The sequence below is a fragment of the Prorops nasuta genome, unplaced genomic scaffold, assembly GCF_024137725.1.
Source record: "Prorops nasuta isolate Cenicafe-Biocafe unplaced genomic scaffold, Cenicafe_Pnas_1.2 PNAS00004, whole genome shotgun sequence".
NCBI classification, from domain to species: Eukaryota; Metazoa; Arthropoda; class Insecta; order Hymenoptera; family Bethylidae; genus Prorops; species Prorops nasuta.
Window position 1 is genome coordinate 11180632 of NW_027116801.1, and position 23350 is coordinate 11203981.

A 23350-nucleotide genomic window follows, 5' to 3' on the forward strand; every position below is an offset into this window, starting at 1 on the left:
CCCACACCGCTGCGGACCGTATTCCTTTACGTATACGCCATCTCGATACACGCAAGTTCATCAACGCTTCCCCCCTTTGCCATTTCAGGTTGTCGCCCCTGTGGAGCCAAAAACGAATATTGGGAGGCACAATCTGTCGCCATTCACGGCAGCTAGCTTATTGGAGCGAAACAGCAACACACCCCCTCATTACAAGTTCCACATGCCAAGAGCCGTAGACTCGATTACTCAGGAGGCTCCCCGTAGCTTGTACGGCTCCAGAGTAAATTCATCCGCCACGCTACCTGGTAAGGAGGCCCTCCTGGGACCCCGTGGTGCAGAGAATCAGATACACCGCGATAAAGACGATGGCCTTGCTGCTATACTGGCGGCCAAAATCAGGACCAAAGCGGAATTGAAACAAGTACGATCCTTTCTCTATCCGGTACACTTAGAAAAACGCGTAGAGCTTGTAAAAAACTCCGAGGTACTTTTCTTTCCTTTATAATTTGCTATTCTGTGTAAATAAGACGTCCACTGGGATGTCTGAAACACTGTGCTTTATTTGGTTTATGTATTCTTTCACGCATCAGGTCGGCGGACAGTTTACTGGAAAATCATCGGCGCTTCCGTCCCACGAAGCCTCCGCAACTCCCAAAGGTACGAATTCTTAGAGATCTACCGAGGAATCCATCGTGGTTTCTGATGAAAGCACTCGTGAACTTTTCAGATCTCGACAGCGCTGCTTCCACGTCGACCCCGCAATCGGGCTCTTCGGCCGGAAGTCCGCCAAAGTTGACGCGAGAGAAGAACCCCTGTCTCCCTCCCAGGAGGCGTTTGTTCTCCAGAACGGACGAGGAGAACATGCCTACGGCAGCGACGATACCAACATCGGCGCCAGCCCCAATCTCCGTCGCAGCGTCTTCCGTACCCGCGAGGACCAGTGGCTGCAGGAGCTCGTCGGAGACCTCGGTATTCGACTTCCGGGAGAGCGACTCGGAGGGCGAAATGCCGGTTTTGGAGAGGCAAACCTTGGAGGAGATGAGGAGGGACAGGAAACAATTGTCGAAGGTCCAGCCACCGGTTCCGCTGAACGACGCCATGTGCTTGACCATGGGATCCTCGGATCTGGTGAAGATAGAGCTGAAGGAGAACGATAAGATCGCGGAGAACGATCCTTTCTGGACGGCTGCTTGCGATAAATTTATGGAACAGCTGAGAACTGGCGACTCTGTGAAAAAGAGGGGTCGGAAGAAGAGAGTCGAGGGATCTACGTCGAAAGTAGAGGAGATCGGTGAGAAGGAGGAGAAAATGGGGGACGGCGAGTTGAGGATAAAGATAGAGGATATTAAGAAAGAGGTGATCGAGGATAAGGAGGATGATAAGCTTGAGAATCCTGGAGGCAGTAGGGAGGAGCTCGAGCTGAAGGTGGAAGCGAGCGTCGTTAAGAAGGAGCCGATGGACGTGGGGGTTAAGAGCGACGACTCGGACGAGTTGCCGCTGATAAAACGTACCACGCGCAGGAAGACGCGGAAGGACGATAGCGAAGGTGAGGAAGAAGTGATTTGCAGAAAGCGAAAGATTCGTAGGGGTAGTAGAATCAAACTGGAGTCGTCCAGTGGAAGCGAGTCGTCCAGCGAGGAAAGCGAGGACAGCAACGAGTTTGGTCATGGATCGTCCGTGGCCGATCGACTCAGAGCGAGGAAACGGTCGGTCAACGCCACCACCGAGAACGAGGGAATGAAGCTGCGATCGAGAGACGCCACGCCTCAGAAGAATAAAGTTGACAAGGACGAGAAGAAATCGGCGTCGGCGAAAACTCCCTCCTCGCAGAAGGCCAAACCGAAGCCGCTGTTCGGCGATGGCAGTGACTTCAGGCCAGGATGGGAGGAGGAGGTTTATGTGTTCAAGAAGTCCTTAAGGATGCCACCAAGACTGATTACCGTTTCGAAACCCTCGAGGTTTCATCGACTGTCCACCTCGCTGCCCGACTTGGATCCTGGATCACCGGCGCTCTCAGTCTCCATGGACAGCTCCGATGTATGTCTGAGAAAGAGAAATCTGGACAGCGATGCCGAGTCCAATTGTAGCTTCAGCATCGCGGGACTCGGGCCCGGTAGCAAGATCGACGACGAAGAGGCAACTTCGTCCACCACGATCTCTTGTCCACCCAAAACCACGAAAAGCAGCAACAAGTCGGAGAGCAATTCGATCGTGGATCTTTTGGCTCAGAAGGTTGGTACCAGCAAGAAGGAGCAGAGGAAGAAGTTACGGGAGAGGGAGAAGGAGAAGGAGCGTATCAACAGGCTTCAGAAGGGTACCAATAACGAGCCGGAGCTTCTACCGACGCCCAGTTTGACCCCACTCCTTACTACGGAGGATCTCAAGGCCAGGGGCAAGGCCACACTCAAGAACCACAAGTCCAAACCCATCAGAGTCACCGACTCCTTCCTCTTGGGCTACTTCCGGAAGGAGACTGTCAACAACTTCCGGGACACATTCAAGAACAATCATGTGCTGCCTAACGAATTCTCGACGTTCGTCCTGCAAAGCAGAACCAGGAAGGAGACGCGGGTGCTGAAGAAGCAGGCGACCATCAGGGAAGTTTTCGGCGAGGATCGGCCGGCTTCCGCTCCGCCCATGCAGAACCACGGGGACACCTCGCAGGACGACGAATCGCAAAACGAGACGCCGGAGAGCGCGAAAATCAAACCAAAGACCTTGAAGCAGAAGGTGGCCTCGCGACTGAGGAACGCTGGAATTCTGAGGAGTCAGAAAGCAATAATGAACTCTAAGCGACGTTTGCTGATCGTGAAGAAGAAGAAGGACTTGCTCAAGTCTCTCGCCAGGAAGAAGCTGCAAGGGATGAAGGTGGAGGTGTTGAAGGGGCAGGATGACAACGAGAAGGAGGAGGCTGCCGGTGATCGGGATCGAGATCGCGATGGCGAGAAGGAGGGTGAGGGGGAGGAGGAGGAGGAGGAGGAGGAGGAGGAGAATGACGCGGATGACGATAACAACGAAGAATCGGGAGTGATCAAAGGCAAGAAGTTGAAGCTGCGTACCGGAAGACGAAAATTCCGCTCGGGTTTTGATTATATCAGGAAAAGGAAGAAGCCGTTGAGGAAGGACGAGGTTCTGCCCAAGGAGAGGAAGAGGGTAAATAATTCTAATCGAAAGATTTCAATCGCGAGGAAAAACTCTAATACCGTGCGTTTTTTCAGCAGTCAGCCCTGACGAGGCCGAATGCGGAGTGCGTGGCTGATATTCAATCGGAGATCAGGACTTGGGTGATCAAGAAAGGAGTCGGCGAGACCGTTCTTCATCGTGCCGCAAGGCTTGGCTACACGGTGAGATAATAACAATTTGCTGCTTCCCGTAACTTTGACAAGTTCGCAGCTCGGGGTGAATTGTGTATCAACATAATGCTTCCTTACAGGACGTGACCGCGTATTGTTTGGAGAAGCTCAATAGCGTTCCCAGCCCTAAGGACAATGCGGGTTACACTCCGCTTCACGAGGCATGCTCCAAAGGACACCTTGAAATCGCTAAACTTTTGTTGGCTTACGGTGCAAACGTTAGCGAGAGTGCTAATGGAGGAATACGGTAATTTTCTACTCTGATACTCTCTTCTTTTTTTGTCAAGTTATTACACAGCTCCTATTTACCACGTTTTCCTTCTCGGCTTACCGAATATATTGAGAGATAAGACATTCTTTCAGACCCCTGCACGAAGCAGCGGAAAATGGTGCTACGGAATTGGTTCGTTTGTTGTTGTCTTATGGTGCTGATCCTCTACTGGCCACCTATTCCGGACAGACTCCGTTGATGCTGGCTGTGGATACCGAAGCCTATTCCATCCTCGAACAGCATTTGGATGATATTCAAGGTCGTACCAACCAGCCCTGGTCGTTCGGCGGTCCATCCTCGATATTTGGTATTTAAATCTCGATTATTATTATTTTTAGAGCATCGAAAGAAGATTCGAGGAGGAGATGGAAATGAACGGATATTTGAATTGTAAATATTTGCTTTGTAGATCCCGAAGAAAGCGGCTATAATCCTTTGGACGACCCACCGATGGATAGCATGGATTTGGAAATGGACGATATAGAAATGGAAGTGTCCGACGTGAATCTTCCGGTTCTTTTCTCCTTGGTGAACGAGACTGATAAATGGGTATTGTTGCCTGATTTAATGGCAGCTCTGAGGATAAAGAGTCGCGATGCCCTGCTGCGACAAATTAATCCGAAAGCCAGTACGGGACCACCGGCAGTAGCCCATCGTGATGTCATGAGGGAATTGAAACTTGCGGACTTTCTGGAACAGTCTCGGTGCTGTCATCTTTTGAGCGGCGGCGAAAGAATCAATGTGCGCGGTTCAAAAGTGACTCTTATCAAGTATAACGAGAAGGTGAAATCTTTGCTGAATGTTGAGAGGGTCAAGATTAGCCTTAGGTGACAGGAGGCTCTGCTTGGGTGTATTTCCCAGGCAAAGCCATCCACCTCGATCCCTTCAGCTCCGACGAAGAAGACTAAAGACGGCAAGAGCAAACCAGCGAGACCCGGGAGGCAGCCGAGGAAACGATTAGCAAATAAAAACTCGCCCGATTGAATCTTTCCCACAGATTCAGAGTCTTACACTGTAGGCGAGCGTCCCCTCTGCTGGACTGCAATGAATCTCTGAGCAACGACTTCTAGGAAAATTGTCCAAGTGATATTGTAGTTAATTTGAGCCGTTGCCGAGGAACATTTGTTGCGTCGCGCTAATACCAAAAGGAAAGTTCCTGCTAATGCTACTAGCGAGAGACAAAGAAAAGGCGTTTTGCAATTTATGGCAGAGAATGTAGACGACTATGAACCAATGGAGATGAGAATATTACAAGGGCGCGGACAGACCGATGGATGGATAACGTGTGATTTTGAGGCAGCTAAAGAGAGGCTCGCTGTAGAAGATCGCGTGTATCTATGTAATACTATATATATATATATATATATATTCTTCTCCGATATTTTTTTCTGCTCAATGTACATTCGCGCGTAACGCGAAGGGCCGTTTATTAGTCTTAACGAGATGAAAGCAGAAACGAAAAACAGCGACCTGTGACATTATACTATATTACAGTATTTATTTGGGATATATACGTGTACATATATCTATATAGAACAATATTTTATTAATACCGTTAGGGGCTGATCAAATGAGGACTCTATTCTAATTCTTTTAGATGCAAAACTAACTGTTAGTAATAAGGTGATAGCAGCGAATGGGGGGAGGATCACTGTTCACATCTTAGAGACGTGAGATTCGAGAATGATCAAAGCAATCGTTAAATAATTACAAAGGAACGAGGACGTAACTTCTCACAAATGTTTTGCAAATAATTACATTAGGATAAATTTCCAATGTCCTTCGGGGATTTATAATTGCTCTCGAATCTTAAAGTCCCATTTTTTATGATAAAGTAGGGGTAATGGGGTGATTAAGATTTTTATTGCGTTACCACTTGTTTAGTCTTTTATTCTTTTCTCTTTTACATTTGTCAGTTGTGATTTATTCATTATACTCTGACATTACCGATCGTAGAGAGAGAGAGAGAGAGAGAGAGAGAGAGAATCGCGTCTTAGGGGAGGATTTGCGTAAGTTGGGAAGTGCAATTCGAGTAATTCTTTTCTTTTCTTCTTTGGATCCAACAAGTGCAATCAGTTGAGTCTCGCTAATAGATTTGATATTATTAAAAGAAGTATCTCAATAGCAATATTGGATTAGCATTCGATTAAACATTCACCGTGCAATAACTTATTCAGTGTTATTTATTCCCGAATGAATTATTATTAGCTCGAATTAATATTAGAATGTTTAATGTTTTTACTAAACTAGTTAATTGTGAGTTAAGATGGAACGCGCGCGTTATTGTGGAGAGCGTTCGAACGAATTGGGTTATTTGATTTGCAAATTATTAGGTCCTGGAAAGTAAATGCGAAAACACAAAGAAAAGCATGTAAGGGACAGACGGCTAGGAGAATTTTTTAGTGAAAAGAATGTTTTGTTTTAATGTTGTATACAGAATTGAATCGTTATTATCAGTCTCAGGGAAATCTTGTATGTATTCTCTCGATACCTTAGTGCTGTACTCGGGACAAAATTGCCTTTGAATCACCTTGCCGTGCGTATTTCCGATGCGCATTGATTGTACATGTATAGTAATTAAAAGTTTCTCCGAGAAAAAGGTGATTGGGCCATTTCTTCAGCCTTGGTGCACACAGGTCCTTAATTTTATTTAGCTGACGATTTAATTGCGCGTGTGTGTGTGTGTGCGTACGTAAAGACGCGTACGGCTTTTATGCGCGACTGCTTGTGCATGTGTGTGTGTATGTGTGTGCATATATTTATATACACACGTGGAGTGTGCGATTATGTATATGTAAATAGCGATATACTATTTTCAACAATTTAGAATGTAGCGTAGAAACGTGTTTCTTATTAGAGAAGATCTCTATTGCAATTCTTGTACAATTACGAACACTGTACGTACTGTATCTATCTTTTATGCTATATAGGTCATGCAAGTAGTGACGATATATGTTTATAATAGACTATTCTAACGTGTAATGTCACGCATACTCTGGTGTTAAGTAGTTTAATTGCAAATTCGATAAAATAAGGTATGCAGTTGGACACTCTGCGTATGTAAATACTTCGCATCTATTACTATTGAAATTATCATTACTACTACTAATACCCCGCTTCACTATTACATTAACTACGACTACCATTATAACTATTATGCTACTGCTAGTACCACTACTATTACTATATACAGATTATTACTATTCGCTTTTTTTATTGTACAATATACATAACATATACATATATATATATATACATATACATATACATACATAAGTACTACTAGATAACTATATGGATGTAAATTTTCTTAGTCTTAACGTTTCTCCTTGTAATTTATATATTCAAGAAAATTTCTAAATGTGTTAACGCTGCTGCTTTATGAGAAAAGAAATTATATATGAAAAAAATAACGAATATATATGTATAAATCTATATATATATATATATATTGTTTCTGAGTTTAAGTTTGTCAAAACTAACAAAAATACCAGAGATCCGATATTCATTGTGATTCGCGCGAGAGATGCTTGGAAAAATTTTATTATTATTTTAATTATAATCGCAGATGTGCCGTTATTTTAGATTGACGAACAATTTTCGTATTAAGAAAAAGGACACTTGTTATTTTTTTTCGCTAATAACAGTATAATGAGTTACTCTGTCGATGTAATAAAACAAGTATTTTTACCGAATGGCGTCCAATCGTTTTTACCATACCTCACACTCACCCGAATGGAGCAAAGAACAGAGCAGCTATATACAGAAGGGATGGATGCGTAAATGAATGGCGAAATGCTCGAGTAAAATTGGTAAAACGTTTATTAACTATTTAAAAACGATGAAACAAGGTGAACATGAGATTGACAATTCAATAAGTAATATTATTAAATAGACTATAGAGGTGTATTATAGGTTTCTGTAGTAATTTTTCTCTTTATACGCTCCTTTACATCGAGGCAAAGACAACTGAATTCGGTAAGGCCCGAACTATCCAGGCTAACAATCAGCAAAACGTAGCTATGCTGAAAGTTATCAGGCTTCCAGATAAATTTCAGCTTAACCTTCTTTTTCAATAAACGCCTGGATGTAACGCGCGATCCGCGGACTTTTCTTCCAGCCCTGATGACGAAAAGTAGGAAGTTTCTTCCGATAACGGTGCTTCGCTCGGTGAGTTACTTTTTGCTTTTTACAGGAAAAAAAGCTGTCTTCATTCGCGTAGAAAAAGGAGAAGAGCTCTGACAGAAGGCAATAGCGCAACCATGGCCGAGGTACTTAAAGAAGAATATATCCGATACATTTATTTAACTAAAATATATGTATATTTATATATCGTGTTGTGACACCACGAGTTTTTGGCCGCCTCTCTCAACTTTGACGATTCTCTTATCTTCTTCCTATCAGTGTGTCTCGTGTGTTTTTTTTCGCGTGTACGTGTGTTTGTATGTGTGTGCGCGCGTGTGCGTGCGTGCGTGCTGGCGTGCCTTTTTTCTCTCCTCGTTTCGTCCGCCGCTTTACACGTTTTACTTTCCGCATAGTTAAACTCGAAGGAGAAGTTGTGAGAATAATTTGACAATTAGAAACGAGCAGTGGAGTTGTCGCGCGAGAATCACTATTCGCTCCCTCGACGCGAGACGCGTATCTGCGCTAAAAGGCAATTCGCGTGTTCCGCAAAGTCTACGAGGCGCTTTAAATAGAGACTATCTATCTCTCCGTGGGCTATACAGGGTCGCGTTCCAATAGGTTTTGCACTTGAAAAATCTATCGCGCCTATTTCTTCTCGATCGAACGTTCGTGGCAGCCACGAATCTACAAATCAATTGGAGAGCAGCCCGTGATCGCGCGACTCCTGGTGCAACACGCTCGAAAGCGATTTGCAAGACTCTCGAGGATGCAATTTGATCGTGCCGAGGGGAAAAGCTTCGCGTTAGGTACAAATCATTTACCGCTAGAATGATTAAAATTGGTTATATTAGAAATAAAACGAGGAAATAATTATTATCGTTCGAGTCCCCCCACTCCTCCGACCATTCGCGCGCTCGCGTCCTCCCTCCGTACACTCGCTCGAGAGAAAATGTGGGAAATTTCACAATGTAGCCTATAAAAGTACGACCATTTCTCCGGGGACTTGATCCTCTTGGCGCTTCTATACCCTAGACGAGCTTCGATCGTTAATATAATGAACATTAAATAATTAGAGTTGACAGAGTGCGACTTGTCGAATATACCAACTGCAATTCGATGAACGTAACATTCGGAGAAAGAGTGCAAGACGATACAACTCGAGGCATGAAAATTTCGCGAGGTTCCCTCGCTACGTGTCCCTCCGATCACCCACCGGCCGCCGCGCGAGTCTCTCAGCGAGGAAGGATGATTCTTGAAAATGTTTGGCATGCAGGAATCATCCTTGATCGTTGGGGCTTGGCGACTATTAGAGCCAAGGCCTGCACAGCTCCAACTGCTCTCATTGGCTCGATAGATTATCCGAGCTCGTAAAATTCGTCTCCTTCCCGCGAGTATATAGGTATTTACAATAATATATATATGTATATATATATATATAATATATACCTACTATCGTAATAATAATATAATAATAATTTAGTAATGGTATTTTTAAATTACAATAGTGCTTCTTTCATCTCCCGTCGCTCTCTCCTCTATATAATGTTGCACATAACCCAATTACTGGCTTATTCATCTAGCTGTACAAAACATTATATATCGCCTATAGTCTAAGCCTAAAGATTTGTCCCGTGAGGTCTGATAAAAGAGCGTCGAGCTTTCGTCGCGTAATATAATTCTTTCCTCACGTCTCTCTCTCTCTCTCTCTCTCTCTCTCTCTCTCGCGCTCTCGTTCATACTTTCTCCGATACAACGTTTCTCTGCCCATATTCATCGTCGTCCCACTTAAAATCCAAAATTCCACATTTCGGGCTTGGAAAACGCTCCAGGACAATTTCCATCTCTCCCTCGTCGACTCGAATCGATGATACATATACACAGATCTCACCAGTTGGACGATAGTCAACTCTCGCAACACAACGATAATATCCCTCAGAATCAAGCAGACTCTGAACAAACGGATAATTGTCCTGCACGCGCAAAGACCTCACTCCCCCCCCCCCCCCTCGCACCACGACATTCCTATTTTCATCTTTCTACAATTTCGCTCTATCGCTATTAAGTACATTAAAAAATACCGCGTTAATTCGTTCGAACGGAAGAATCGATCGAGCTACGTGGAAACGGCCGACGAAGCGGATCGTTCATCCGACAATTCCTCTCCTGAGAGAGTCGTCATCCAACAACACGTACCCTTAAAATATCCTCACTGGAAATCGCTTCCCTATCGACAGTATATATAGTTGCTCCTGGATACAGAGACGCTTCGATATTCGAGTTCTCCTCTTACATGCTCCTCGCGTCTAACGGATTCGTATCGCTCGTCGGGGTCGTAGCCGGAATCCTCGAAACAATGCGCGCTACTCGAAACCACACGAGGATCGCAGGGAGCATTCCAGTCTCGACAAGCTCTTTGCGCATCGAGCGAACACCACGCAGACTCCCCCTTCGTCCTGCGAGCCCGACACCCTGGCATCCACCTCGCACCTAATTCTATATATATTTTTCTTACATCGAACATTCTCGACAACATCGTGCATCCCCCCCGCCCCCCCCTCCTCCACAACATATATCCCACTATCGAATAAAACTTGATTTCGACCAGTTTCAGGCGTCTCGTTTCTGTCAACTTCTCGTTTGGAGCTCGGTCCACGCTTGTCGCAAAGCTCTCGTCGAGGCTCGGTCGTGGGCCGTGCGCACGCTCATCGTAACTAAGGCATTATACGTGCTACTTTAGGTGAGAGGGGAAAGACGTTCGAGTGTTATTGAATTTTTTCTTCATCAGGATTATCGATTAATCTTGACGTCTCGGAGGCAAGGTCCAAGGGTTCGGGCCGGAGCAAGCGTGGGGGGCAGGACGTCACAGCTGCTGATCCCTGCTCGGTACCCAAATGTTCGGTCCGGATTGCTCGGCGATCACCTCTTTAACCTTCACGTAAATTTCTTCGGGCGTATCCCCTTGAACGACAGCTGCAAGAAATTAGAAGAAAAAAAAAAAAAAAATCAGCCAAAACTCATCCCTCCGATGAATAGAATTTAATATGTAGTTATGATAAATTTCACTTGCCAGTGAAGTACTCCCCAAACTCTTGCTCCATTTTCAAGGCCCTGTCGTAAGTCTTTTTCGCTTGTTCCTCCGTCATCCTCTTGTTCATCTCCCTAGAAGCACCAATGACACACACGCGTTAATCCCCTCCACCTTTCTCCACAATATGATCCATGTACTCACATGACTGATTCCACGGACTTGGGCTTGATGAAGATGGCGATAGGATAAAGCTGCGCCACTTGTAACCTCTTGATGGCATTTCCACTCACGTCAAGAATACAGTGCTTTCCCTGCAACGAACGATCGGTCATTGCCAGTTTTACCTCGCTCCTCGCCCTACTTATATCTACCCCGATGAAAGTCCCAAGAGGAAACGATGCATCTCCACGTACCTTCTCGGCTACTTCCCGAACGGAGGCCACCGACGTCCCGTATAGATTGTCATTGTACTGACCAGCCTCGATGAACAAATGATTTTGAATGTCCCGCTCCATTTGCTCCCTGGACGCCACAAAGTGGTAATCGCGACCGTCCACCTCGTACTCTCTCCGACTCCTCGTTGTATCTGGCTCGAAATAATTCCACGTCATTTCTCTCTCTCTCTCTCACTTTTCGATACTGCTGCAAAATTTACTGGATTGCTCATGATCGTCTACTCACGAGGTACGCAGCTTCCAAATTTGTCTGGAAACTCTGAGATGAGGTCATCGTTGATCCTATCCTTGAGGGGGCCCAGAATTATTACTGGCCGAGTGTACTGGATGCTGATCTGCTGAACTGCCTCGTAAGACAGGACAGTTTCTTCGCTGCCTGCAAAGATAAACGTACTGTTATAGCAAATAAACTTTGGGTACTCTTGGAAGAACAGATTAATGAAAATCATTCGGTTAGATAAGATCAATCTTGGGCAGGTACGGTGGAGAAGTGTCGAGGTTCGTTCGTCTCTCCTTGCCCGAGATAAACTATCGAAGAAAAATTAATATTGCTCCATTCGTTAATAGAATGTCTTTTTGCACATTTCTGAAGATTAATTATTAAGAGAGACCCAAAGGATTAACCAAAAAACCACTCAGCAGACTGGAACAAAGTAATTCCCAGATTCTTTAACTCTTTGCAATTGTACTGCTTGAAAAAAATTATCTGTTCTGCTCGTGGAATTATCGTCGAACAGCGATAGCAATATATAGTTCTCGAGGAAAGGACAATAATTTGTAAACAACCACTGCAAAGAGTTAATATTTTATCATGCTCGAGACGGGTATTCGCTGTTGAATACCGTTCGTAGTAGAGAATTAGTGTCTAAATAGAAAAATTCAAATCATCTATGAAGCAGCTTATATAATCACTCTTCCAGTTTTTCCATGGGAGTATATAACGATTAGAGGCAGATTATTCGAAGAATCAGAAGATTCGTAGAAAAGAGTGAATGACAGAATATTAGTTTTTTTTTATACTTGTGATCATTGACCGATCATCGCTTCTACCTCACACTGGCATTTTGGGACTTACTAAGCTGATCGGCAACATCATCCTCATCGCCCTCCTTTTCCAGATAAACTAAAGTCAGTTCCTCCATATAGGGTAGTTCAACCCGATACAAAATTTCTTTACTTCCTGCGTTGCGAGACAAAGCTACGGTGAATGGAACAGAAGAAAAAACCAGGTGATTGAAAATGATTATGCAATGCCTAACGAATCTTGCACAGGCATCTCGAAGCGCTCGTGAAACGAGCTCCCCGATCGATAGCTCTGCTTTTATTGCACAACTCGCGAAAATAGGGCCGGACAAAATTACCAAGAATTTGCACACAAAAAAAACACACAAAAATTAAGCATAAATCGGAGAAGCAAGTTGAAATAATTGCAGGTGGGATAATTTAACCAAAGCAAGGATACTTTTAGTCGGTGAAGACAGCCGAGTGTCTTCGTTAGTGCTTTCTACTCCATATATATATATATATATATATATATAGTTTGCTGCCTCGATGGAACTATGCAGAGATCCTACTGACTCAATGACAAACGGACCTGTCAAAAGCTGCTACGCTTGGCCCTCGATGGGGGATGAATCGCATCGCGTTTTAACGTAGCGACAAAAGCGAAAGACTAGAGACATTATCTCGCGTGCTCGTTAAATCTTGAATGATCCAGTGAGATGAAGGAATTGATGGGGAAACGATAAAACTGAAGATTCTTTTTTTGGGGGGGAACTGTGTAAAACGATGGTATAAAAAAAAGGAAAATCAGTGGTAGGAACAATGGAGGAGTAGATTTTTGAAAGGGAGTGATGGATGAGGGAGCGAGGCTTGATGAAAAGCGTGAGCGCGTACACGACATATATGCATTGAGTAATGGAGGAGAGGGGGGTGGGGGGAGGGGGGAGTTAGAAATATGAAGAGAAAGCAGAGAAGACAGAAAGACGTGATTACCTTCGGTGTTAGTGTCGTCCTGGGTGTAGCACAGCATGAATGCTAGAACATACAAGTTTATAATTCAATAAACGTAGCGCTCGATAAGCAGCTGCGAGCTAACAATAAGATTAATTAAGCAATAAGCACGACGAAAAGTTTTCGACGGAGGCTTTATCCTCCTCACCGAGCTAATTCGTGAATTGTGAAAAGTTCATCGATGCTAAATATCGATGAATGTTTGGTCGACTCTGTTTCAATGACACACACACACATATATATATACTCGCAAAGAGATGGTTACATTTAAAAAAAAATTGCAATTTTACATGTATGCATTACGTGTAATGTTCGAATATCTCAGTGCAGGTAAGTATATCACGCGTGTCTCATTTATATCGTTTAATCGCTTTTAATTAAATTTGCAGGGGCAAGCAAACACACGTGATGAAATCAATAAAGTTCTTTTTCTGCCGGTGTTTCTGATGTGCCGCATCGATGGTCTGTGATTAGAAAGAATAACTTAAAAGAGCACTTTAGCGAAGCAAAACTATATCGAGCGTTCTCTATGGCAAGGTGGAAACTAATTGGCATTAATAACAAATTGTATATATATATATATATATATATATATATACAGTAATGAAGCAAGGAGAAATGGTAGAAAAAAATGAGGAAGAAAAAGGGTGACGAGTGGTCCAATGAGAGACTCTATGCGATGCAAGCGATGATGTGGCATGAGGCAAAAATACACATACGAATACCAAGAGTATCCAGTGTCAAAATTGATATACGTATATAGGTTTTTGTTGTTAACAGACAATAAGATACTTACGCGTGGGATCGTTTTCATTCTCGGGTGTTGTGGGCGACCCTACATAAGCAGGCAAAAACAAAACACATGTCACGTTTTCACATGGTAAAACACAAAAGCTCATTCGGGATTTGGGCGTATATCGTGGAAACTTGCCTCGTTACATTTAAGCAAATTATTATTCATCTATCTTCTCACGAATCAATGAGCAATTCCTGTATCGTTTTACTCGATACTCAATCATGATGTTAAGAGAGGGACGGTTAGATGATATGGTACATATTTAAGAATTATAGTCTCTTTGATTCTTTCACAAAAAAAACAAAAAAAAAACAAAAGAGGGAACAAACAAACAAATAGCAAATTAGTAGAGCTCTAAACTAAGGAGAGTTTTCGATATGCCGATTGGTCGACTCGAGATTTTGTACTCTGACAAACAGGTATCTTTGTTCTAGGGCCTTAACGATTAACTCTTACGCTAATTGCGAGAAACATATTGCCAGTAATATGGAAACACAATGAATAAGGGTCTGATCATGCACAGAACGTGCAGTCTAGTCTATGAGAATCCACGATACTCACGCTCTTGATCCGAGCCGTCTTCGGATTTGTCGTCTTTGCTCTTCATAAATGGGAACTTTCTACTGAATGAGAAGTTCTTCTTCTTTCTGTCCAAAGTGGATTGCTGCAAGAGAGAGAAAGATTAAAAATAAATCAATAAAAAAGATTATTTGGAGCGTTCAGGATGAGTGTCCGCGTTAAGTCTCGGAGGATTCTCCGGATGGGATAATAATGTGACAAGCGTGGAGAACAATATTGATACCTTGTCCAGTATAACAGGCATGTGACCTTGGAACTTGACCGAACGGTCCCTGGCTCTCTGCTTCCGTTCCCATCGCCTGCGCGAGGGAATAATTCCGAGCCCCTCCTCCTCCCCCTGGGGAGTAACTCTCCTTGCTTGCCACCACTCGTCGTCGCTCGCGTTCGTCACGTGCAGAATCTCGCCATAACGGAACGCCAAGCCACGGCTCGGTAGTCCATCGTCCTTGTTGGGATCGTAATCGAACAGGGCCCTGAGGAAAGACAAATTTTTACCTCATTTAGAAATTACGAGCAAACGACTGAATCGTCGACACGAGCGAAAAAGCCTTGAGAGGATTAATTAAAATCAACGAAACAGCTCTATTATTTAAGTTGCAATCGAAGCTTCGACAGAGCGGATTCTGGTACATAGTTCGGATCACGCGGGAAAGAAAAATAGAAAAGTAATTTCGCATCAGCAAAAGTGGAAACTCTGCTTTAATCGTGTTTGTATCTTTTAATTGGCTCGCTCGGTCAGATACTGCGAAGAGATAGTTGGATAACGACTCTGTCGGATTACGAGAAAAAAAAAAACGGAGGAGGGAGGGGGGGTTACGTAAAAGAAGGAAGAAACAAATAAGCCAATAAAGGGAAAATCAACTTTCTCCATGAGGGTAATTTTGTTGCAAATGGTCACGGTTATATTTTCTTTGGTGTTCTATACCTAACGTAGAGTGACTTTTTCTGCGAGGTCCTCATGAGGGTGCCTGTCATCATATTCTGCTGTGAAATTTGTTGCTTCAGATCGTGGATCTTCGCCTCGAATCTGTTGTAATCCTCGGGCTTGTACTGCACGACGATCGTAACTGTTTGCCCGGTGCCCTGAAATCAGAAAGGATTCCATTAGGAACAAGGCGAATCGAGCCATTCGGCTTTATCAATTCGTTCGAGTGTCCGTCCCATTGGAGCTAATCAACACCAGTAGGATCAATTGAACGCTAGGAAAGCTGCTAGTCCAATTGAAGCTAGCTAATCGGTGCCATTGACTAGCATATGTTATAGGTGTTGAAAAGCATCCAAGAAAATTTCGAGTGACGAATATACATTGACAGGGGGGGGGAAGGAGTGGCCGACGAAAATTCGACCATGCATTCGAGGATTAAGAGAGTCGAATTGTTTACCTTGAGGGCCGCTGCGGCCTCCTCGTGGGTGGCTGTCTTCAGGTTGATGCCATTTACACTGAGAATTTGGTCCCCGCGTCGAAGTTCCCCACTCAAATCGGCGGGTCCACCGGCCAGAATGAACGAAATGAAAATTCCTTCACCATCCTCTCCTCCTACTATGTTAAAGCCCAGCCCCGACGAGCCTTTGTTCAATACCACCGTGCGCACCTCGCTGTAAAATACAACATTGGCGTTAAAAACACTTTGATCCACCCAATTTCATTGGATCGTCAATTGTACTCTTCATTATTATTACGAATAAAGAAAACTTTTATTTGACACACATACACCAACGCGAATATCATTATGTACGCGAGTCGGAAAATCCTATCCGATATTGCATTTGCTTGTCGTACATTTAAAGCAAATCTAATATATATATACTAAAAAACTCATCAGTCTCTCTCTCTCTCTCTCTTTCGCTCTCTTTTATTTAATTATAAAAATATATCACATAATATTATATTTATTTGTGTATATAGATTAAAGCAGATTTAAATTACAACGTTTTTTGTTTTATTCTTTATAAACTTGTGCAGGATAAATGTTGATAATTTTGGAAGAAAATTTACGAGTTGTTCTCGATTGCGAACAGTGGAGGGAGGTGGTAGAATAGGAGGGTATGGCACTGGTACGTAGGAGAGAATGGTCAGCCTAGCGGGAAAAGGGAGGATAAAAAAATGTAGCTCGAGTAAACAATAGGGGGTGTGTTCCGGGTATCCTTAGAAAGCCATAACAAAAAGCAGCAACGTTACGTACTCACGCGAGCTTTAATGTCGTCGCTCTCGCAATAAATTAGCCATGAAAAGCAGTCGCTTTGTGCTTCTCTCTATAGTATAGTAACGCAAACAGAATTCCCCGAGTTCCTCTAGCGAGAGCTCGATTCTGCTAGTTTATGATTTACCTATGCACTCTACAATGTTCTTAATGAATTTCCACCTAGAAAACACGACGTTATCTCACTACGCACACGTCTTACAAACCTTTACTTTCCTTCCATCCATGCTATATATTGTTACCTCCATTTTTCCAGCAATTTAACAGAATGTATTACTTATTTTGCTTTCGTGGAGAGTGGACACTCACGAAGCAGTTAGTTTAATTAAAGTGCCATAGAGAAGTGGGGCAATTAATGAACGACTACATAGTTGGAAAGTTGACGGGGTAAAGCTTTAATGAAAAAACTTTATCTTCGTGAAAAAAGAGTTTGGTGAGCTTTATAAGACAGCGACACCTAAGAGGGTTCAACAATAAAAGATGGTCCTGTGCGTGTCGTCTTGTACACACACACACACACACATATATATATATATGCAGTAGGAAAAAGGTTAAAACTTTAATCCGTTCTTTAAATTGGTATAATAATTTGTGGGTCAGGGGTATTAAGGTTTGATTGATTTTATTTCTGAAGAAATTTCATGTCAACGAGGAAGAGGGACAGGGGGTGGACGATGTTGAAGGATCCAGGAGTGACGGACAGGATCGAATTGGTACTCGACATTTGGGATTGTAACTGGGTGAATTGTGCGAGTGACGTTGGTGAAAAGGGGGGTAGTTGGTGGAAAATGGTGTCACGAGGGAGGGGGGGGGGGGGTAGCTGGTTCTTCTCGATGGTACTGGACCAGGTCGTTTCTCAATGTAGTTTGACGGTGCGGCGTCCGGGTATAGACCACCGGGGGGGGGGGGGGGGTGAGAGTGGGTGCAGTGAGATATTTCAGGACAGCAACGAGTGTTCTGGGGGTGTTTCGGGATGCCACTCGACGCGGCCTTCTCGCTTCCCTTAACAAAGAGCTGAAATTAGCGTCGAGCGACTCCCAGGGCCACCATTAAGGTCACATCGTCGAGAGAGCCTACGGCCAGTATCGTGTGCAACCGATAACGTGTTTCGTTTGGATAATACGCTCCAACGACGATGCTTCATCAATCATTTCGATGGAAACGAGCCCGCTCTGCGAAACAAAATTTGAGAAAACCGCTCGTTCCAAATGCAATTTTCTAATCGCCTGCATTTCTCGGCTAATTGGACCGTAAAAGCGATGACGTCATTTTAAAAGCTCTAATTCCCTCCGTTTTTATGCTTCGGTCAGTCGATAGCATTCGCCGTTACACCCTCGCATGGGGTGTGGAGCTAATGGAAAATTTTCCTCAATGTCGCATTATCAACCCCCCCCCCCCCCCCTCCCCAACTAAATTTTCGTATCTGACTCGGAGTCGATTCGTTTCGTTTGTCGAATGCAAAATTAACGGTGACACTTGGTTTTCTTTTTTTTTTACATTTACCGGGAGAAAATTGAAGCTTTTCCCGAGCTCGCTTTTTTCAGAGGAAGGGAGGAAGTTGGAAAATTCTGAAAGATATTGCCTTGATGGAGAAGAAAATCGATGCTGCGGTAGCTGACGCGTAAGATCAACTCCTTCTCTGCACTTACTTTTTTATTTTCTCCACTCCCCTATCCGACGATCATTCAGAAATTTCCTATCGTGGATAGCTTCCAATATCTCCTCCCACGTCATGGGGGAAAACTCGAGGAAAAAAAGAAGCCTATAAAAAGTTTATAAAATCAGAATTAATCGAAGAGGCGAGTGAAATAAATTCAATCTGCTCGAGTCTGCCAAAGGAATACTCGATCGAGTAGTGTGTCTTACGAGAGAGCAAACCTCGGTCGGTCGACCCGATACAATCGCGCAGTCAGTCCCAGTCAAAAGTCTTGCCCTTTTGGACGATAGGGTCAATAACTCATTCGAAAAACATGAACCGACTCAACGCACGTTTCTCCCTTTAAGCTGCGCGTCGCAACATGCGCGCGCCGTATAACACGATCGTACACACCTGTTCAAAGCTACTAACCAAACCAAACCACCGCGTACACTTATCGAAAATTAATCGTCCCTCGAAAAGCTCCATTAGATTCGTAAACCACCTCAAAGTTTTTTAACGAAATGCAATAACGTTCGAAACGAAAAGCATGAATATTTATTAAATTTCAAGTTAATTTTGCAGAGTAACGGAATTAAAAGGATGCTCGACGGTTGGTGATAGGATTAGGGGGTGGGGTCGAACAATTTTAATTATAGCGTAGCTCTTACGGTTAATTAGCTTATTATGAGCTACGTTTTAACGATATTTCAGAGTCATGGTGGCGCGCAATTTTGCCGCGCACGTGCACACGTGTCCTAGTGTTGTTACTATACATATATATATATATATATACACAGGGGGTGAAGGAAGAAAACACACCTGTTAACGTGGAATCTGATTGGAGGCAGAAGGTAGCAGCACGATCACACACCACCACGATGGGTTTTGTTTAGGAAAAACACAGTTGCAAGCTCCACCGGTGGTCGATGCAGAATGAAGCATGGACGTTGGAGAAAGATCGAAGAAAGCTCAATGGAAGGAAGGTGTACTGGATGGATTTAAAGAAATGGGGTAAGGGGCAGGGGTAGGGGAAGAAGGGATAAAATTGGACGAGGATGCAAAAGGACAAAGTTGCAAGCGGCGTCTCGGCGTCGTCTCGACGATGACGACGTCTCGGGCGTCGCGACGGATTAAAGTCGTGCCCGCCGCTTGCTTCTGTGTCGCCATGCGCAGCACCCTCGTTCGCCCCACCACGTCAACCCTTTATATCCACCCCCGAACCACTCGCATCGGGGGCCTATCGTAAGATCGATATAGAAATAAACCCTGCATTATCTCCTCTCTCTCTCTCTCTCTTACTCGTAATAATAATAATAATATACTATCTCTCTCTCTCTCTCTCTCTCTCTCTGTTTGTACCCTCCCTGCTCTCTCGTCTCTCAACCCTACCACCGAAATTTTCCATCCGAGCCAAGTGCGTCAGCACTCTTCATTCATGCACTCGTGCTTTCCTTCCACTCCTCCCCCTCCTCTCCTTTCGCAGCCCCCTTTACCTTGGAGAATCGAGGTACAGGACGTGTTTCTTTCGATTTGCTTCACAGTGGAGTTTTTTTTTTAGAAAAAAATAGCATATCTAAAAGGTCCTGTGGGAAAATTTTGTGTCTCTCATTGTTATAACGAGATAAATGAAGTGTTTCGTTATCGTTCCGAGACGAATCAAACACCCTGTATTCTCTTTTACTCGTTAAATCTTATTTAATTAAAGGATTGGCAGGGAAACTAAATATTACTGAAATTTATAGCGTTTCTGTTTCACGAGCCTCGTCTCGCTACACCCCTCTTCAGTTTTCTTGAACGCACACTATAAATCGAATAATTTTATTTACAACGCCTATTCGCACGTTGCTTTCATACTTTTTATAAAATTATCGCTAGAAATCATAAATTGCGATTTATGAATGCTTTTTTAACATCGAGACGTGCAGAAATTGAAACGCAGTCTCCGGGGAAAAATTCTAATGTTAGAAGAAAAAATAGTCTACTGGGGTTTCCGGAGTAGTTGAAAAATTATTTGCCAAGAGAAGCTTGCTTCCAGTGGATCTAATTATTCAATTCCCTTATCAAATACACTTTCTATCTCTCTCTCTCTCTCTCTCTCCTCAATTAAATTTCAATGTGAAGACCTAATTCTTCTTTTAACGGAGAACTATGTTTATATAAAAAAAAGCACACATTTTTCAGCAAATATTTTTAGTCTTTCCTCGCGACTCCCTGGCCTTGACCCAGATTTTCAGAAATAAGTTCAAGTTGTCTGGACGGAATTTTTTACATATCCGTAACATGTTTCTTTTACGAGTCTCGCGAGCGGGGGGGGGGGGGGGGGATTTAAAAAAATGCCGAGAAGAATCGCGTTGATGTGTACACGGTCGAGCCGGGTCGAAAGCTGAAAAGTTGGTAGACTTGTTCGGGTTTCGAGACATCGAAATGCACTCAGCTGGTCGCACTCGTGTGACAATATACTTACATGCTTGGTACACGTGTGGCTTGGAGAAAGTGGCTGCCCGTGACATTTGGTTTCGCTTACCACGTTATCTGCCACGGGCGACCCTGACACCGAAAAACTAGAGAGTGCATTAAAACAATCATGCCGGAAGAAATACCTAACCTAACCTAGATCCTTAAAAAAAACAAGGAAACAAAAAGACAAATTCAAGAAAAACCTCGTTAATAAGAGAGAGAGAGAGAGACGTTGAGAATCTTCTTGAGAATTCGCTCGAAAGAATTGGTAGTCCCTCCGTATGTGTATATATATATAGGTATAGCATATTAGCGGTAATGTTGGAAGAAAGGTCCATTATCGGGCAATGCCAATAGCTACGAGCGTCGATACGGAGACGGGCGGCCGGCTGCGATTGGCAAGAAAATTTGCATAGGCGTAGGCCGCAGAATTTCTTTCCTACCACTTTTGGTATGCAAATTGGAAGCTGCACGTAATATCAGCCAAGAGTCACAGAGCTAAGCGTGCGACTCTAACCATTTTTATATCCCCTCTGTAGAAACCCATACGCACGCACGCACGCACGCACACACGCAGACACCGCGATGCGAGCGTGAACCCTCCGTCAAACTTCCTCTTCGGTTCGACTCTGCCAGCAGGAAATGTTGAACGTGCCAGAGTTTTTATTGGCTTCTCAAAGCTTGATTAATACATTTCCTGCCATGCCTCGCGCTTCCTCCAACTCGTCTTATTCTTGCTGCAATTTTTAACATCGGGAAAAAACCTCTTTATTACAGGTTATTTCGCACTCGATATTAATCCATTCGGTGCATTTCAAGCATGTACATTTTATTCAGCGAACCGAAGGAATTTTTCCATTTCGCAAGGATCGATGATTGCGTTGGTTGTTGCAGCGGAGTTTGGATAACAGTGGTCGGTCGGTAGGATATTTTGCTCGCGAGACCATTAGACATGGTGGAATGAAAATGTAAAAGGAGGAGAGGAAGAATGGCGAGAGGAAGGAAGGAAAAATTCCACGCTGTACCGAAGAAAGGCGAGAGGTAGTAAAGTAGGATTAATTTTTTTCTTCATTGTCGGGCGGAAGGAAGCCTTGGAAAGTTAGTCTCTTGCAGTAAAAAGCCGATTAGTCCAAGGTTTGCTTTGACAAAGGCACCTGCCGTGGAGGAAAGAGTCAGCAAATTCATCGAAAAATGCCTTACAATTATTTTTAATTGGATTTGTCATTTTAATTAATCGATTTCGATTTGCGATCAATTAAACTCTCCTCGGCAGCATCGTTATTACCTATTATTAAATACGAGACACGATTCCTAGCTGCGGCTCCACTTAAAGAGACCTCTGAGGGGTCGCATAGGGAGCGTGGATTAAAATTTCGTTGCAAGAGCCGTTGGAGCAGGTCAGCTTTGCCACGAAAGATCCTCGACCCTTAATCGTGTTTAAGGTCACGGCCGTGACTCTACATGAGATCTCCATGCCCGTTATAACAGTCACAGAGTCCCAAAAGTTCACTCGGATCAATTTGACGCGCACTGCAAAACAATTTTCCTCGGCAACCCGTAAAACATTTATAATCGTCGCTTCTCGCGTTATCCATGTATATTTATCACTCGATGATCTCCGCCACGCGGTACGGTGTGTTCGACGATGGGAAGAAAATTGTATTCCCATCATGAATAAATAAGCTCTTGGGCTAATTTCTTCATCGATTTTTAACGAGTTGCAATTCTACACCGCCGCAAAAGCCTTCTACGTGCAGTTTTATAAATTTTAAATATTTGCACAAGCTGAAAAACGTAGAGAAATCAGAGTGTTAAATATTTCCATAAATTTACTTAAATTATATTCATGCAACTTTATTATACAGTTATATTTCCCTCCTGCAAAATTTGTCGAATTGCAGATAGGAGGTTTTGCGGTTTAGGCGACGAATTCTTCAAAGTCTGGCTGTAGAATTTTTTTCCTCCTTTCTGCGTGCATAATAAACGAGCGTGTCTTTGGACTGATAGCGAAGTACGTACAGTGTCAGATTTTTTTTTACCTATACATATATATAGAGTCGTCGAGACATTTTTAAGCAAGTTGGTAAGTATTTCTTGTTACGATGTGCTTTGTGCAGGACAGTGAATAGAAGTAGAAGTGGGATGAGAAAGAGGAGGGAGGGAGGGAGAGGGGGGGAGGGGGGGAGATATTAGATCTTATTGGTGGAAATTGATGGATCGTTGTTGCTTGGCTCCTCACCGTGACAGAAATTAATGGCTATGGGTACAGAGAGAATATGTTGAATATGTATAATACATTCAGTTATAAATGATGGTTTATCGTGAGAATATCGGTAATTAGCGTAGTAGGGTACAGTGAGCGATAAAAATTCTCGCCATTTTCTTTCGCATAGATTCGTTGACCCGAGGAAATTGGCGACTAATAATCCCTTTTCCGCGAAAGGAATGGAG

At 43.6% G+C, this 23350-nt stretch overlaps 2 protein-coding genes across 21 annotated transcripts in view; one reads left to right on the forward strand and one right to left on the reverse strand.

Annotated features, from left to right (window-relative positions):
- Positions 1–7279, forward strand: part of LOC136772432 (uncharacterized) — a 154392-nt gene extending 147113 nt beyond the window's left edge. For 3 of the 6 annotated variants that reach the window (XM_066725404.1, XM_066725403.1, XM_066725405.1), the window contains 7 exons: positions 89–466; positions 573–639; positions 710–3135; positions 3201–3326; positions 3416–3582; positions 3699–3913; positions 4016–7279. In XM_066725404.1, coding sequence (XP_066581501.1) covers positions 89–466; positions 573–639; positions 710–3135; positions 3201–3326; positions 3416–3582; positions 3699–3913; positions 4016–4437 — 3801 coding nt within the window. In that variant the 3' untranslated portion in view covers positions 4438–7279. The remainder of the gene's footprint in view (positions 1–88; positions 467–572; positions 640–709; positions 3136–3200; positions 3327–3415; positions 3583–3698; positions 3914–4015) is intronic. The other 3 variants (XM_066725406.1, XM_066725407.1, XM_066725408.1) reach the window with 3 other exon arrangements.
- Positions 7280–7405: 126 nt separating this feature from the next.
- The window catches only part of dlg1 (discs large 1), a 331205-nt gene continuing 315260 nt past the window's right edge, over positions 7406–23350 (reverse strand). For 11 of the 15 annotated variants that reach the window (XM_066725415.1, XM_066725410.1, XM_066725416.1 and 8 more), the window contains 12 exons: positions 15985–16198; positions 15528–15685; positions 14826–15075; positions 14585–14687; positions 14024–14062; positions 13210–13251; positions 12290–12412; positions 11441–11590; positions 11173–11345; positions 10961–11070; positions 10799–10890; positions 7406–10701 (listed from right to left, as the gene is read on the reverse strand). In XM_066725415.1, coding sequence (XP_066581512.1) covers positions 10592–10701; positions 10799–10890; positions 10961–11070; positions 11173–11345; positions 11441–11590; positions 12290–12412; positions 13210–13251; positions 14024–14062; positions 14585–14687; positions 14826–15075; positions 15528–15685; positions 15985–16198 — 1564 coding nt within the window. In that variant the 3' untranslated portion in view covers positions 7406–10591. The remainder of the gene's footprint in view (positions 10702–10798; positions 10891–10960; positions 11071–11172; positions 11346–11440; positions 11591–12289; positions 12413–13209; positions 13252–14023; positions 14063–14584; positions 14688–14825; positions 15076–15527; positions 15686–15984; positions 16199–23350) is intronic. The other 4 variants (XM_066725417.1, XM_066725414.1, XM_066725418.1 and 1 more) reach the window with 4 other exon arrangements.